We start from the raw sequence: 18,491 nt of genomic DNA on the forward strand, positions 1-18,491 counted from the left end.
ATTTATTAGCTGTCTGTAAAGTTATATGTCAGAAAATTTATAAAAGATATCCAGTTTATCAGTTTTTGGTAAATTTAGAATAGATATTTATTATGCAAAGCCTGTGATAACTTCCAGAAATATGTGATTGCTTAAGAGCATATGATTTTTTTTTTTTTTTTTTTTTTTCCCCCAAATAAATGACAGTGGATAAAATTAGGGCTCTTTTCTGGGCAAAGTCATTCCTTGTCACATCAGCTGATACTCACTTTACTTAAACAACAGGAAGGTTCACAGAAGATGGGTCATTCATTGGACAGTATGGAGGAGCCAGTGGCAAGAGGAAGCCTGCCCCTGAAGATAAATCACCGTCTGCCATGGCCACTTTTGTCTAGATATGAACCATCACCATCATCTTGTGGGCCCTTCAACCTTCACCTGATGCCATTCTACCCCTCACCGCCAATCTTACTACAGTCACTTTTCCAAGATTTGTATGTCTTTTAGACTATGGTATGTTATGTCAGGGTTTTGTAGAAATTGCCTGTAAAATTATATTTTACTTCACTCATAGGTAATCACTGTTGTCTAATCACCAGCATGGTAAAATATGTTTGCTTGACTTGGGACAGCAGTGGCATTGAGAAGTGACTAAATATGGTAAGATTGAAGTGAGCAGCAAGATGCTGAGTTGCTGTCAGATATGACATCAAGCAAGCAATCAAAGATTTTTCCAGTAAATCATTTTTCATCAGTCATCATTAAATTTTATTTCAGAGGTGATAAAGTTGACCCAGTTGAGACAAAAGCCATTAAAAGCTTGATTAACAGATCCATCCATCTTAATTTTTTGTGATGACTCTTACCTCAATATTCCTGATAGAGTAGTCATACTTACAACAGTTTCCAAGGTAATAGCAGTCATGAAACTTGATTTATATAAATAAAAGGTAATTAATACTTAGGTTAACAATGTGTATAAATTGAAAACAGTTAACTTTGTGTATACATATATAAAAATATATATGTGTGCCAAATATGGCAACAAAACTATTGTTTCTTGATACTGAAGGGTAGAGGAAGTAAGTTTCATTACCATTTTCATTGTACAATTGATTCATTTGTTACCTGGCAAGTCAATTTGCCAAACCAACTTGGGCTAACTTGAAATAATGTAACTGCTTAGGGATGATTTCATGTTTGAAAAACTGTATGTACACAGTATGTGGAATACTATTATTTCACCAGTCTATAGCAAATGTGCTGTGTTTATGTGGAATCTCATTTACACAGAATCTCTCTTTAAATTATGCCCTTACATAGGGGGAGTTTCAGATGATTTTTTAGTTTATAGGAAAGTGATCCTGATAAGGAGACTGTTTAAACATTTCTATATAGCCTCCTGGCATTGATGTAAGTGTTGCAATTAAGATATATATGTGCCTACTGTCAGCTTGAATCACAAATCAGCATTGCTAGCATTTCTTTCCCATTAGAATATGATGAACTGAATGAGGTTGTCTTTATCAGTGGTGCTGTGAGACTAACCTGATGAACTGACCAAAGGAAGTCTCATGAGAATCATTTGTTAATTTCAGGCTCATTGGTCATCTCTGATATTGTTGTAACATTTGTTTGTGTAAATCTCATTCCCAAGGATTTTAAATGGTTTTCTTACAGTTATAATCTCATTTTATATTTTTTCCATGTCTCACAATATTTGCACAAACTGCTAAAATCTGTTATACTTGATTCTGGTATGAGCAGAATTTTCTTGTACAGTAGTTCCACATACAGTACTCAGAAACAAATATACCAATGATCTCTGGGTTTGTGCTGGAGGTGGCGGAAGGCTGGTCGTTGTCCTTATCTTTACAGTGATGAACTGTGTGTAGTGTGACCAGCAAGATATTCCCATGTCACAGTCAGTATGTATACCGTAGTTATTCTGTGACTAGCACCAAGTGTCAAACTGTAAAAACATTGCCAGCAATTGTGTGAATGTTTGTTATTTTTATACAGGAATAATTTTGTATCTTATTTTTGAAGTTGTTCCCAAAAACAGTGCTATCAGACATATTTACATCCATAATTTCTGTACACAGGTGAATGGTGTAATTTTGGAGAGATTTTATTGTTGGCCTTAGTTGTTAAAACAAAAAAAAATATTCATTCTGGGTTTCTATTCTTCTATATAGCATTTGTTATCTTGTTCTCAGAGTCTGAGCATGAAGGCTTAATGAATAATTCAACTATGGTAATGACTGAAGGTGTGAAAACCTTGGTCTCATACTCCAGAAATAAGGAACGGTAAAAAATTGTTGTACAGTATTGCTTAGGGTTTGTGGCCATTACCCCTTCTTGCTGCAGTACCAACACAAAATACAATCCACTGTGTCCTCACCATAATATAGCCACTCACACAAACAACACACTCACCTCATAAACTACACTTCCACAACACAGACAGTCCGTCAACATAACTTCAACAGAAGATCTGTGGGAGTGCCCAGCTGAAGTGGTTGGTTTCCTGAGGTCCACTGGGTTCACATGTAGATGATCTTGGGACCACAAAAACAACACGGTAGGTGGCTCTGTTTAGCTAGAGTTGTAAAGGAATGGTAGTATTTATACTAGGTGGAATATGAATGAATGAATGAAAATTGTGAGAAGAAAAATAATTGTTAAAAATATCAGACTTGCAATCAGTCATTTATCTGAAACCATCAAAATATTTTGATAGGTGGGCTATGGCTTGTTGGAGGGTTAAAAAAAAAAAAAAAGTGCCTGTAACAAAATGGATAGTTTTTTCTTCTGATGAAATGTTACGTAAATTCTTAGATACACTCTTGCTAATTGGTTAGTCTAAAAGAAATACATATTCTTTGCTCAGAACAGGGACGTTTGTTGCAAAGTTATAATGTACCTCTTACTGCCGGCAGCATATTTTGTTGGAGCATGTTGCTGCAGCTGTATGTACTTTGAAGGAGGTTGGAAATGTGTGTGGCAGCACTGTTACATTTTCTTTTTCTTTTTTTTAAGAGTTAGATATCTGCAATGGTACCTAGTGTGAAAGGTCCAAAAGTTATGTAATGGTACCTATGTAGAAAGTATATATATACATAAATTTTTTTTTTTATTTATATTGTATATGATATCCACAGTTCAATGGAAGTAAGCAAATGTATAGGTTGTGAACAGTGACATAATGAGCATATAGTTACTCATTTGCTTCAAGCAAGAAATGTAGCAAATGTCCATTTAGAATTTTGAGAAGTGCCTATTTTCATTATGCATAGTCCAAAAAAAAAAAAAGAAATTAAGTATGCTAGTAATTGTTTTATCATTTTATTTTTTTATATTTTAAAAGAATCATATTTTTAGTTCGGCCTTCACAGTACTGTATATCATCACTGCACTCCAGGGAATATTCCATGCAGAGAATATAATGGTAGTTTTACGTGCGAGTGTGATTGTATGTCTTTAATAACAATGTACAGTGATGATGTATGAAGTGTGTATCATGCCTTTTGCATATATCCATATAAATATATATATATATGACTGCAACACAGATTATGAGGCAGAGATTCTTATCCATAGATGTTCTTTCTACTGTATTTGCTTTCCCAAGTCTCATCATCTGTGAACTCATATATTAAAAGGGATAAAGTGATTGTTTAATACTATACAAATGTTATTGAAAATGAAACCAGTACTAGATGTAATTCAGCATTTTCAGTATAACAGTACTACATAAAATGTAAAAACTTTTTTACCTCTTACATCACTTTCCCTTACTATATTGAAAGTACTGCTGTATTTAGGATGGTCTTACATTCTCATCAACTACTTTGCAAACATGTAAAGCTTGTCAACAGAAGTAACAAAAATAATAAAATATTAAAGTATGTTATCAATTATTTTCCAGTGACAGATATTAAACTGTTCAGTTAGAACTTACCTGTTGTTACTGAATTTATTTATGTATTCTGATACAGCTCTGTGAAAACTAAAATTCTTGCCTTGACCTCTTTGGTGATAAGCCATTTGCCACTTAATATTGATTTACTTTACAGGTGCAGAGAGATGCCTTCATGCAGTGGCGCCTATATAACCGGACAACAGAGGTGTTTGGTTATGCCCAGTTATATAAGTGTCCCTCACCTCCTCTCTCCCTTATCCTCCGTAAGGAGCATGGTAGACTGCTGAGGGGCATCTTCAGTCTGCAGGTCTCTAGGTTCGTGTTCAGTTGAGCCAGGGGCCACAGCGACATAATGGTAAATGAGGCACCCACCCACCCACTCAGTGTAGTGCTGCCTTCAGGTAACTTTGCACTGAGTGACAAGACGAATGGTTTCCTGTAACCCAGGAACCATTTACTATGTTAAGTCAGATAGGACCCTTACAGGTCTTAAGGGCTGTACATTATTATTAAAAGTGAGGATGGTAGTTTTATTACTTTAATTTCTGAAATGTGCTGATGATTGAATGTCTGACTCTTTTTTTGTATCGCTGATGACTACATTTTGTAATGTGGGATGCAGGCTGGTCACATCTATGGTAATAATTACAGATGTTCCATACACTGACCGTGAAATTCGGTGCTTGCTTACACCACTCTCAGTATTAATAATGCAGCCATATGTCGGGTATAGGGTCATTTGCTCATCAAATGCTGCTCTGAACATTCCTGATGCAACAGTAAAGGTTTTGATGATGGGTACACCATAATAGTCACCATTTTATGGATTGCATAACTGCATATCCAGTTTTGTTATTTGGGAGACATGTTGTGTGCTGGAGGTGGGGCTGGAGCTAGCTCTGTGGCTAGGGTGAGAAGTGGTTGGAAGAAGTTCAGGGAGCTGTTGCCTCTCCTGACATTGAGAGGACTCTCCCTACATGCTAAGGGGTCTTTGTATGCAGCATGTGTTAGGAGTGCAATGCTGTATGGTAGTGAGACCTGGGCAGAAAAGGAGGAGGATATTCACTGACTCAGACATACAGAAATGACAATGATTAGGTGGATGTGCTGTGCGTCCCTGCGTGCAAGGTCTGGGGGGGCTGGGTTTATAATGGAAGAGTTAAGAGGTAGGATGGGACTGGAGTGTATTAGTGTTCCGATGAGGAGAGGTAGATTGAGATGGTTTGGGCATGTGGAGAGGATGGGGGATGATAATTGGGTGCAGAAGGTGAGAGGTGTTAATACTGGGGGTGGGGTTATGAGGGGTAGACCGAGAAAGACATGGGATGAGGTCATTAAGTGTTACTTCAGGGTTGAGGGACTGAACAGGGAGGCTGCAATAGATCGTCCAGCATGGACAGCCGCCATTAGGTGACCAAGGCCGACGCATGCAAGCATGTTGGAGCCTTCAAAAACGAAAACAAATATACAAACCCCATTTTATTTGTCTATCTATCTATCTATTGCCAGACACCTCAGTCCTGTAAGGGGTGGCCACAGACAAATTGCCTCCATGTCACCCTGTCCAATGCATCTTCATTGCCTTGCTCCCAGCTCACACCCCCCTCTGTCATATGCCTCTCCACTTCATCCTTCCATCTCATCCTCGGCCTCCCCCTTCATCTGTCCCTCTCCACCTCACCCACATACACTCTCCTCGTTAGTCTCTCGCTCTCTAACCTCTCCACATGGCCAAACCACCTCAACGTACTGTACTTCTAACACTTTCTATCACATCCACATCACAATGCTCCTTCTCTCCTCATTTGTCAGTCTGTCTCTCCATGTAATTCCACATATGCTCTTCTTATCTTTACCTATTTGCTCAGGTTTGTTGTACTGTTTTGAATCATTTTACATACTCTTTGCCCTTTACAAGCATAACAGGAAAGTTTCCTGTCTTCATGTGATGCTTTCGTGGGTGGAAAGGCCTCCCTTCCCTTCCTGCTAATCAGCTCGTGCGAGGTGCGAAAGGCAGATTCGTCTCACATTTCAATCCTCACTGTCCAGCCTGTACACTCAAGGGATGATGTTTATCTCATTTAGGTCTGAAAACAGAAACTCTCGCCTCCTTTTTCAAACAAACTCCACCATCCAGGCTCTCGCCTCCCTTTTCAAACAAACTCCACCATCCAGTCTACAAAAATAAGTCAATACTACCATAAACACAATAAACACCGAAAAATGCAAAATAAATTCATAATATTTTTTAAATTCAAACCTCACACATTATGTACTGAAAAACTTCAAAATATGCATATCTAGTTATTTCACACCTTTCAACACCATTGACAATGTTTCTTGGTAAAAAAAAAAAAAAAAAAAAAAAAAAGATGTTGCATTACTGTAACCTACCTGACTAGTATCAGCTGCCTAAATTTACACAACTTCCGCGTTCGATTGAACGCTACAGGATGGGTCTAGGAAGCTGAAATTTGCACTGCCAGGTGCATCGGAACTTCCTCTTCAATACAGCAAGGAAAAAAATTTATTTTTCGAAATTTCAGAAAGTGGCCCTACCGTCAGCCGGGGGTACACGTAAAATTCCAGTCGTACAGCCACGGAGGTGTTAATAAATATAACCCCTGGTCTTTAGGCTGTCTTTGAGACACAGTAACTGAGCTGTCCTTGAGTAATTTCAGGTCAAAGATAGCATGTATTTGACTGGGCACAGGCCTGACAGCCTGTTCCTTGTACCCCAGCAGCCCTCCTGTGTACTTCACTTCCACATGTCACCACTTCAGTACTGACATCCACCATCCATACTGGATAAATGCTAGGGATGTCTCATACTTCTAAACAGTTTATATTCCTGGTATATGGTATGTAACAAAGACCCCTAATTATTTCTAAATGTTTAAATTACACATTAGGGACCAAAGGTGATATGCAGGGTGTTCCGGGAGGAAAGGGCCTAACTTTGGGAAGTGATACATGAAGGCATTCTGAGCAAAAAATGTTAAATCAACATCTGTCCAAAACTCAGTTGTTATGGAACTGCAGTTACTAATGACCTTATGGACAAATTATGAGGGAGACCATTTTTACCCATAAGGTTATCTGTAATTATAGCTCCATAACTGTTGAAATTTGGATTGAGGTTCATATAACATATTTTGCTTAGAATTCCCTCATCTGTCATTTCCCAAAGCTATGCCCTTTCCTCCCGGGACACACTGCATATAACTGGGAGATGTACAAAATATTTTAGTGATATGGCAGTGGTAAATAAAAGAATGGGTATTTGGGATATGGCGAAGGATGGCAGTAGGACCCAACTGACAAACAGGTTATCAGAGTAGTTACCAGTGGGTTGTAGATAACCTTCAGTAAGTGGAAAGAATCAGCTACCCTCTCTTATGGTACATATTTACCAACTGCATACTTAAATGATGATAAGCAGTCCCCATTACAGTAAAAGTTAAGTTCTAAAACATCTATCTATCTATCTAGAGCCAGACACCATAATCCTGTAAGGGGTGGTCATTTGTCTTTGAGTTAGCTGTTATATGCTAAATACTGTATCACTTTCTATATACAGCTGCTGCTACAGGGTGAATCACTACTCTGAGGTCCCAAAAGTCTAAATATCTTCATTACTCATGAAACAGTTTTAATTAAATTTGATCTTTAATTACTTTATTTCATTACAATTTATCCACAGTTACATAAAGTTTTCAAAGCCATCTCTGTCAGTGCAGTATTTAAATATTATTAAATGCAGTGTTCCAGACTTGCAAATTTTTGGTGCAACTTATCCACTCAGATGGCTACATTCTCCCTTGTAATGTTTTCTTTTTGCTAATCATACATGTATTGCTTGTTTTTATATCCTTCTGCTTAAAGTATCCTCAGCTAGGGTAAAAATAATGAGTTAAGTCAGGAAAATTAGACACAGTTTGTGCAGTCAATTACAAAGTATGGCACAATCACTGAATCAATGCAGTTGACAGATTGATGTCCACTCAGTCCTGCGCTAGTGAGAGGGCAGTACAGTATTTTATTTCTGACTTGTCACTCTACATTCATAAGTTGGGCAGCTTCTCGAAGATAGTAAAGACCGACATAAATGTTTTTAAGTTTGAGTTTCAAGTACAGTACTGTAAATTCATTCTTTAACCCGCCCCGTCCCGGAGACATGAATTCACGTCCTCACGTGATGTGCACTCATATCCCGGAGACATAAATTAACGCGGCAACATTGCAAGGTCCCTAATTTGCACACTTTTCAATTTAATTTGCACAATTTTCAATTTTCGCTAGTGATTTTTGGCACATATACATGGGACACCTTCCTCTACAAGATGCCAGGCAGGGACAATGCCTTACTCAGCATGACCTCCTCCCCCCCCTGCATGCCCTTTTCTCAGCAATTCACCTGTTATCAGTGACCTGGCCAGTAAAGCCATGTCATGCCATGGTACGAAATTCAGGGCCAGAGTGATTCCCCAATCGATGACAATGTGGAGGACAAACATTAGAGGAAGAAAAAGTCAGAAATGATGATCAGGTAATGTGGCAAAAAAAGGTCAGGAATGGTGATGAGTTAGTGAGTGAAACAATTCTTATAATGCCTATATTACTGTTTGAAAACCAATATACTCTCGTACATATATATTCATACCAAATAAATAAATAAATACCGTTTATGAGTGGTGTGGAATAGTTATCCTCCCATAGAACTCGTTTTCTTTGCAGCCAACCTGATAGAAAACCCTGTAAGGTAAGGAGGTACTCCTACCTGGATCGAGTATTTTAAACCTCAGGTGAGCGATCTCTCTATGAATTTTTGATGTTTCTCATCAAAAGCGGATGTTTGAGCCCAAAAAAAAAAAAAAAAAAAAAAAAGGTCCAAAAATGTCGGGACTGGGGCGTACCACTGCCCAGAAAACGTCGGGATGGGGGGGGGGGTTAATAACAACTATATTGGTGATAATCTTCGGCTTCAGAGTAGTGAGCCACCCTGTGTATTATGGTGGAACTGCAAAGGAACTTCATGGGTGGCAAAAAATTTCAATAAGCATTTTTGATATTCAAACAGTAACTGCCACATCCCATTTTGCTCCCTTTAGAGAGTAGGGGTCCAAGGCTAGGCTACCATTAATCCACAACATTCATGGGTAGGACACCAATCCATGCTCCCAGTAGCATTTACATGATAGAAAAACCTCTGGCCACCTCTTGTACTTGAACCATGATGCGTAGGCCACATCACATCCTTCATGAATATTCTACCAATGGTACCACCAAGGACTTACCACAGAAAAAAAAAAAAAAAATCTTATAATGAAGACTGCCTTTACTAATTACACAAGTGATATTCAAATGAGACTGGGGCCATAATAAAAATAACTTAAACATGTTCAGACTACAGAAATGGACTATATTAGGATCTTTACAATTCTATTCTATAAAGCTGGAATATAAAATACAAAAAATACGGTAGCTTAGCAAATATAAATATTGAGCACTTTTTGGTAAGAAACTGTTGTACTCTGGGTAAAGTCAAACCAGGCTAGCATTAAAGTTCATCTCCTTTACTAAACTTCTGTCCTAATACTTCAATGGCTTCTTTCATGGATTTCACAACTCCATCAGCATCAAAGTAGAAATGTTTGTATGAGGGGTTACCACTCTTGTTGTAGATATCCTTCTGAACCTCACCAGCTGCATCTGAAATGGAAAGCAATTTATATCAATACAATTTCTACAAAGGAACTCAGCTGAGCACATCTCTGACATGCTAGGAAATTCATACTTCTTTATTTCATTAAAAGCAATATGCACTTTAACCAAAATTAAATAGAATGGTACAACCATAACCTGTCTCTGCTGACCTATGGTGGTACAGTTTAAATCCAGATATTCTAATCCAACTTCTGGCTACAGATAGTAACAGACTGAGTGATTATGTCAACAACAGAGGAAAGTTTAGAGAATACATAATAAGATTTTATTTTGCCCTCCTAGTACTGATTTATCCTTACAAACAGTGCCAGTCCGAATTTTTAAGTACAGTACTGTACATGCAAACTTGTTGGGCAAGAGGGTTTTAATGAGCTGTAATATGATGAACAGGACACTTCCCCCCCCCCCCACACTGCCATTCAGAATCCATCCATCCATCCATCAATCATCCAATCCTATGTTGCCCCATGAGAAGCGTAGAAGCCTGGGGCTAGGCAAGTTGGTCCTGACATTTAAGATGAGAGTGACCAGCCTCACTCATCCCTGAGTGGCATTACATGAGCAATAAACCCCAACCATCCCTTGGATATAAACCTTCACCAGCTCAATCTGACTGGAGCGCCATAATTACCCACTAAACCACCAGGGACCATAATTTGGTTAAATGGTTACCACCCAGCATAATAAATGGTTTCCTGGTGTACAGGAAACCATTTGGCTTGTCACTCAGTGTAGAGTCACCCACAGGCAGAAGGAAGGGGATAAAATGAAGGAAAGGAAGTCCGAAGAGGAAGTGTAAAGTCAGCCACTGGAAGAAGGAGAAGGAAAGAAGGAAGGAAAGAAAAACAGAGGAGGAATGAAGAAAAGAAGGAAGGAAAGAAAAACAGAGGAGGAATGAAGGAAAGAAGGAAGGAGGAGAGGAAAGGGTGGACACCCGAGAGATGCACTACATCAGGTGAGTGGATGGTGAGTGCCTCCACCTAGCACTCAGAACCAACTCTGGTATTAGGGTATTTGGCAGTATGAATACTAACAAACTGAAGAAAGTTAAGATACAAAAGGAAGTACAGTACAGGTGCTAGAAGAATAAAGTGCAGGCATAGTTGAGAGAGGTTGATGATTATGTACAGTGTGGACAATATCAGTCCAGTTTTGGGATGTACATATACAACTCCTCCATAACATTCTGAAAAGCTGGTTAGGCTCTGAGGATCAAACCAATGAGTCTGAAAAGTTGCTGCTCATTTCCTTGTTACCGATATTCATCATAAGAAGTGGCTTCACATTAATGTTCACAACAGTGCATGTGTGGAAAATTTACCCCATTCATTTAAAAAACTGTCACTGTTGCACACACTGATCACACAGGCACCTTATGCATGTAGGCAACAACAAATGTTTCTTTTTGTATGGATAAATGCATACACAGATTGAAGGAATACTGAGAATGAGATGCAGGGATAAATAAACAGGTGTCTATGGGGGAGGATGGCATGTACTGGTAGGATTAATTAACCCTTTCCAGGTTGGAACAACTGTAGTACCGGATATTCTATTAAAGTTAACCATCATCATCCTGACCTCTTTTCATAACTAACGATGGAATGAGGCAGGATCCAAGGTATAAAGAAGGGGGAGGGAGGAACAACATGCCCAAGTACTCAGAATCCTGACTCAGTCTCACAGGCATAACCATCTACACTTAAACACTCCACAGTAGCCTACCTATCAACCTGAGTAACAACTATCACAACACTGAGTAAAATTGGGGTGTCAAACCCTTATACACTAAAAAAATTTTCCAAATGGTTTGATCCCATCAAATGCTTAGCTCATCTATTCCATACACTGCTTTCTCACACACTCATTTACCATATACAGTATATGCACCTTCTTCCATCTTCAAACTCACTCAGATATACCCTTTCAACCACCCTATTTACATCCATTCTCTCCAAAAAGGCATACACTGTAAAATACGCACACTCTCTTCGACTCCAGTGCCCATAGCCTTCCTTACATTAAGGTCTATCCACCCTCCACACTCATTCCTAGTCACTTCTGTTCACCCTCCACACTCATTCCTAAGTACTGTACTTTTATCCATCCTCCACACTCATTCCTGGTCACTTCTATCTACCCTTCACAGTCACTCCTAGTCACTTCTGCCCACCCTCCACAATCATTCCTAGTCACTTCTGTCCACCCTCCACACTCATTCCTGGTAACTTTGTGATTAGGATCATATTCTAGTGTTATCTATCTATCTATATACTATACGTATACTGATATATATTTTTTACAAGTCAGCATTTACTGTTGAGGGATGGCTATTTTCTGTCAAGTTTCAGCTAAAAGAGTATAGTTTAAATGAACTTACTGAGGAAAAGGATGCGTGGGATGTATCCACCATCTGGAGCATATTTCTCATCCTTTGGCTCCTCACTGTCTATTGTATTCACCATCACAAAATGTTCACTCAGCTTAAGGATTTCAGTGGACTCAGCAAATTTGGGTTTGAATGCTAAAAATGAGAAACCAAAATAATAAATAGTTGCTGTATTAGCTCCATCAGCTGTTATCTAATACTGTTTATATTCATTACTTGCAGGCCATTAACAAAACAAATGTATTTGGCTTCATATTTATGATTTTGCCAAAAACAGTTAATGTACAGTAAACCATGTTTCATATACACTACACTATATAGTCTACATTACGACCCTTTACCTACCTTTACATGCACCACACCAAGATTTGTGTATAACAAGCATGAGAGGCTTTCCAGTTTCTTTAGAAAGCTGAAGACCATCTTCCAATGAATGCCATTCATATTTTTCCCCAAGACCTGTAAGGGAGAAAACATTTGTTATGGTGCACCTAGCAAATGATTTACACTGTACACGTGATTTCAGCTAACATATGATACTAAGAGTCTTCATCTTTTTTCTCACCTATGAAGTATAAGGAGTGAAGTATAGCCAAACATTAATTATCTACCATTTAGTACTTTATTGTCTCAATAGGAGTGTAAGGGCCAAGAGCTTGGCCCAACATAAAGACACAGGTGACCATTCCCTCTCCCATGGGTGACCTCATGTGAGCTACAAACCCAAACCATTCCCCAGATTTTAACCATTACAGAACACATCCACTTTTTTTTTCTTTCTTTCTTTTTTTAATGCATGGATGAAGGAACCAAAGGCCAAAGCCTGCAAACCATTCCTTCTAAGAAAAAACAAAAACAATACAACAGAGAGCCAAATTCAAGATCCATTCATTTTGAGATGCCTGGACACACTGCGTTTGAAAGACTGGAGATCATAGGAAGTAGGAAATACAGACAGAAGGAGACAGTATCAGTGTTGACCTGTTGCATATATGAAGGATTGGGAGTAACGGTTAACTCTTGCATTAGAGAGTTTGACAGAAAAAGGATGAGAGTTTGTTGCTAGACGGGTGCTACCCACCCGTCGTAGTGGTGGAGGGATGCAAGCAGATAGTTCAGAGAGGTAATGACCATTGAAGTAGCGACAGAAGAGAGATAAAGATGCAACAGTTCAGTGAAGAGACTGAGGTTGAAGGTAGCCAGTAAGAGGAGGAGAGTTAATGAGATGAAAAGCCTTTGACTCCACTTTGTTGAGAAGAGCTGTATGTGGGTAGCCTCCCCACACGAGAGTTGTACTCTACACTAGGGCAAATAAAACCCATGTATAAAGTCAACAAGTGTGCAGAGGTAAAAAAGGTATGGAGTCAGCTTAGCACAGCCTTTAACCCGCTAAACCATGAGGAATTATTTGGTTACTGTATATGGTTACCACCCAACAAAGTAACTAGCTTCTTGGACTAAAAGAAACAGTTTGACTTGCCAGTCAGTGTGGTGTCACTGCACCAAGTGAGTGGATGGTGGAATCCCTACCATCCACAATTACATTAAAACATTAATTCTTTTTGGTACAGACTACTGTATATTCCACACATTGCAAACATGATGGAATGGATTATGGAGTAAAGACTACATCTGATATTTTTTCTACTAGCAAAGCAAATACAGGAATTAACAGTGGAAAGGTTTAAAAAGAAAAGTCAGCTTTTTCTAGTCAGAGTTCAGTGAGACTGGATTGGATATGAAATTAAAGTACTTCCACACAAGAGGGTTGCGTGGACTTTTTTTACTTTAACCTGGTCTTTATTTGAGTCTGGGGTCACTGCACCTTACTTTACTTTGGCTCCTGTGATTTCCTGTAATGGGTTTATGTAACCCAGGAAACCATTTTCAATTACTGGTGGTAACCATAACACCAAACTGTAGGGTGGCACGGAGCCTGCTATGGTGCCTCTGTCAACTGGTTGAAGAGACGTGAGTGCAGCGTCCATCCGGGAATCACACCTCCACATTATTCCCCTTCCCCATGCCTCGCTGAGGTGAGGTGCTGTCAACCACAAGGGAACATTGGTTCACCGCACGGGACAACCCTGCTCGGACAGTTGCTTGCTTGCAGTTGATGGATCTGCTCGTCCAGACAGACTGGGTGTGAGCGACAGCTCTTAATGACCTAAAAGTGACATCCCTTCATTTTGAATGCTGTGCTGTAGCAACAGACTTAGGTAACGCTAGAATATGGTGCTGGTCATGAAGAGGTGCCGTGGAAAGGATACAGAGCCATATTGGTGCCTTTTTCTGCCACTGAGCAACATGGAATATTGCTGCAATATAACAACAAAAATCTTGGCCAAGTTAGGACAAATGACCTATGATAATGCTGAGGTTGAGAGTTACCAAAATGGCAACATCATATTATTCTTTTAGGAATTTACGAAAGCATCAAGCTCGTTACTATTGGTCCAAAGCATTTACTGTAAAGGTAGGAGACTGCCCTATTTCACTTCCACCACCTACTTAGCTTAGCTGGAAAACCTTCATTCAGCTCTCAAGGACTGAAACAGCTGAATGTACAACACAGCCTTTTCACAACTAAAGAGCTCTACCACTACTGTATGTTAGCAGTTGTCTGAAAGTAAGAGAATATGTACTCAAATTTGGCACCGTACTGATCAAGGTGATATACTGTACGCTGTAAACAAAGCAGTTTACAAAAAAAGCAATGAAATTTATGCATGATTCAGATGGTGGTAGTTGCTGTTGTTGCTCAATCCTAGACCACCTGACTGAGCAGACCTGTCGACCGCAGGCAGGCAACTGCCCCTATGGGGTTGTCTCACAGGTTTCCTACATAACTGATGCTGTGTCTGCATCTTAGTGTAACATGTGCTGTGCAGTGCTCCATCATGTTTTACATTGTGTGGGCCTATTCTACAAGCTGGGCACATGTCATCTGTGATTCCACCTAACCCAAATCTAAGCTGGTGAGGAGTGTTGGTGTCCTGCTCTAAGTCTGCCTAGGTGAACTTGATCATCTCTATTTAAGGACATCTTTGACTAGTGGATGTCACAAGGGGGGGATTATAGTATGGTGCTGTGACTGAGGTGCTGTACTGACCTGCACATGAATATATAGATGTTTCATCACTGTTTGTGCTGGAGTGTTTAAAGGTGGGATGTCGCTGTTGGGGGTTTGATGACATCTGTGTGGTGACTGTTTTATGTGTGTGTGTGTGCCTCTCATATCAAGGTAGTCTTTGACTGGAAGGACTTTAGTACTAGTGTGAGAGGCCAGTGATGATGCATAGGGCATTGTTCTGTATGATTTGTGAGGTATTGTAGCAGTATGGCAATCCATGCTGAGGAGGCATAGGGCATCACAGAGCTTATGTATTGTCTGCAGAGTGAAAAGAATGTTTTGTTTTGTTGCCCAAAATCTGGCCCTGTAGTTGCCCTGACAATGGGGACACACCACCTCCTGATATCTTGTATGCGGTCCTTGAAGATGAGTTCGGTGGTATGTCACACCAAGTTAGCAGACAGTATGTGTGGCACACAAACATTGATAAGTGGGCAGTAGATCTAGCTGGGGCAGTCATCAGCCTGTTGTCCTCAACCAAGGTCTGCAGTGTGTTGAGGCAGTCCTGCTGCACTGTGCTAGTAAGGCTGATCGTGGAAAGCAATAGTTTATGGTAAGAAATGCTGTTATTCTTTAGCTCACGTCTGTCTGGCTGAGAAGACTTGTTGACCACAGGTAAGCAACTGCTTCTGTGGGGTTATCCTACAGGTATAGTTCAGTATATACACTGTCAAGGGAACTGGCACCCCCTTGTGATGGACAGCACCTTGCCCAGGTCTGATCAAGGTCCTTCCCCATGGAATGATGCAGAAAAATATGAGGAGGTCTGGCTTCTGGGTGGATGCTGCAGCTGCTTCACTCCACCCAGAGCGCACAGCACTACCACATGCAGGCTCCCCAGCACCAAAGTAACAGATGTAAAAGTGGTCAGTGGGGTGGAATGCACCCAACAGTACTGCAAGTGAATCAAGATGCTACCATCATCCCAGCCTTAACCCCTTACCTATGGCAGCCCTAAACATTTCCCATGTCTGTGGTGCAGGAAAGCCAACTAAAAAAAAAATTGAACAGTATTTTCATCATGTGTTCTGACCTACTTATGCATAACCAAACATGATAACATTTTATTCAGACAAAGTTTACACTCCACACCGATGATTCGCAACCCACTCATCAAGCATAAGCATGCATTAGGCGGAAAAGATGACTGAAAAGTTCACAATATTTAACACCGCTCTTCCGGAAGGTACAATGCAGTCTACTGATCAGCATTTCTGGAATGCTATATGCAGCCGAGGGGTTAAATCCCAACACTATGATAGGGGAAGGTATGAGAGAGAAAAAAAAGGCAAGTAAGAGTATTATCAAAGACTGACATGGGCCACACAATCATTCAAACATTAACTAAGCCTTCAAGAAAACAAAAAACTCTGGGTTTAATGGATGATGAAAATGTCAATGTAGCTGCACTTATGATGATTTTTATGACTCACCAATTCAAGTCTCCAAGGAACAATCTCATCTAACCTCTTCCAGCTTTTTATGCAGCCAACTGTTGCATACCTGTATTATCATTTGATATGTTCATGTTTAGTTCCAAATTAATCACATAAAGTTCCACTTCATTAGCTTAGGTGTTTTTCAGAAGGACATGGAAACTGGAAGAAAACAAACAGCTACTGATGAAAAAATACAAACTAATGAAAAACACTTCATGTACATTGAAATACTGATGTAATATTCAGTACCAGTAGTGGTTTTTACTAATACCCGGTACTGTTTCTCCAACAATTGCCATATCATACAATTTTTATAATTTGGGGATTGAAAACTTAATAAATAGCCCTACATCCCATTGCTGGATAATCCTTCTCAATGTCCTCTTACTGTCAAATATGGGAATCCATAACTTAGTACACTGATGGAATAAATCTTGTGATTAATGAATGAGAATGTGTTAACATCTATTCTTCACAAATACCCTGAATTTGCACCAAGGGTCTAGAAAGCATTACAGTACATTCATTACATGTATAGTTACATACGGTATACAACCAGTTATTATTTTCCAGTCTTGCAAAGTAAACAAAATATTACATTTCTCATCATATCCTACATTAACTGCGTTAATACTGTACATATTTTGCATGTACTGTATATCTGTCATAAACTACGCTTTGTAAAGCTTAGCCATAGCCACATATAAATATACTACTCAATCCACTGCAGGAGCAAGCACTAGACAGTACCAATGAAGGACATGTAAAAAATTAATTGTGAAGCTGAGAGAGAGTGTAGTGTTTTTGTCATAACTCGCTGAACCCATACGACCCAGTGATAAGGTTGTATGATATCGTCCCAGGCAGCGACAAGTGCTGCTATACTTAAACAGTACTTCTATAATGCTCTACCGGTAGTGCTACTTTATGGAATCATTTACATTTTACGGTATAAATCTACTAAATTTATGTTACTACATCTCTCTTTGCTGAAGGGATGTGGCAAGACTCAACAGATGTTTTTTTGTACCCTATACACAAATTTTGCCGAAGCTTTGTGGCAAGCCCCACCACATCCTTTTGTATGCATCCACCTCGGAAACACTGAAAACTAAAATACTACCTCTTCCCAAGTCTTCAGTGCAATATGTTCCTATCGTAAGAGTGCAAAGAAGTAAAAGGTAGGTCTTGAATGAACAGAAACCCTCCATGGTACCACCCACAACAGTTGCACACATGTTACTGACATCAGCTGTTAGTACAGCCTGTACAAAAGTTTGCATAGTGTTCCTTTTTTTTTTTTTTTACTATAAACATGTCCGTCGCTTTCCTTCTTAACGCATCATATAAAAAGGAATCATTTCTGAGAGAGAGACATAGCAAGCCTCTCACAATTTAAGAATATTAGCCAAAAAAAAAAAAAAAAAATGTGATACGCAGAATGGGTGAATCAGGTGAACTTTGTCCCCGACTGTACACTGTATTCGGAAACACTGGGGTCAGAGGGACGCATCCCTCAACTTGCGCAATCATTTCTTGATGAATTAAAGTAACTTCTCAAATTTACCATACCAGTATTCTGATAGAAACATACATTACATTTGATAATAACAGTACATACAAATTAAACTTTATTGATAACTTCACTCATTCTATAGACTCGTTTCTAATCTCATTCATAGCTTCGTCTGCAATGTACAACTGTTGAAGCATAATATCATACCTTTGAAAACTTTAATATAATTAGGTAGTAAGTACCTGGTCCCATGACCAGTATCACTTTGTGACACATGCTATTAATGAGAAACTCCGATTGTAAACAAAGATCACCACTAGTTTTTGAGCTTTACTGACAAGGCAAATGGTAGAGACTCGTTTTGGGTTTCGTCGAGAATAGCC

General features: G+C 39.3%; 2 protein-coding genes across 4 annotated transcripts in view; one reads left to right on the forward strand and one right to left on the reverse strand.

Moving 5' to 3' along the window:
• Positions 1-3,298, forward strand: part of Nrg (Neuroglian) — a 598,682-nt gene extending 595,384 nt beyond the window's left edge. For 2 of the 3 annotated variants that reach the window (XM_080267325.1, XM_080267326.1), the window contains one exon: positions 265-3,298. In XM_080267325.1, the coding sequence (XP_080123451.1) occupies positions 265-374 (110 nt within the window). In that variant the 3' untranslated portion in view covers positions 375-3,298. The remainder of the gene's footprint in view (positions 1-264) is intronic. The other variant, XM_080267327.1, reaches the window with a different exon arrangement.
• A 6,002-nt stretch (positions 3,299-9,300) lies between these two features.
• Positions 9,301-17,814, reverse strand: LOC145393010 (thioredoxin domain-containing protein 12-like). The gene is made up of 4 exons (XM_080267329.1): positions 17,716-17,814; positions 12,366-12,479; positions 12,012-12,155; positions 9,301-9,616 (listed from the first exon to the last, which is right to left on the reverse strand). The coding sequence occupies exons 1-4, from the start codon at positions 17,801-17,803 to the stop codon at positions 9,465-9,467; spliced, it is 498 nt and encodes a 165-aa protein (XP_080123455.1). The 5' UTR covers positions 17,804-17,814; the 3' UTR covers positions 9,301-9,464.
• Between the last annotated feature and the right edge of the window lie 677 nt (positions 17,815-18,491).

The sequence above is a fragment of the Coenobita brevimanus genome, chromosome 23, assembly GCF_032717465.1.
Source record: "Coenobita brevimanus isolate Jiangsu-jjx chromosome 23, ASM3271746v2, whole genome shotgun sequence".
Classification (NCBI taxonomy): Eukaryota; Metazoa; Arthropoda; class Malacostraca; order Decapoda; family Coenobitidae; genus Coenobita; species Coenobita brevimanus.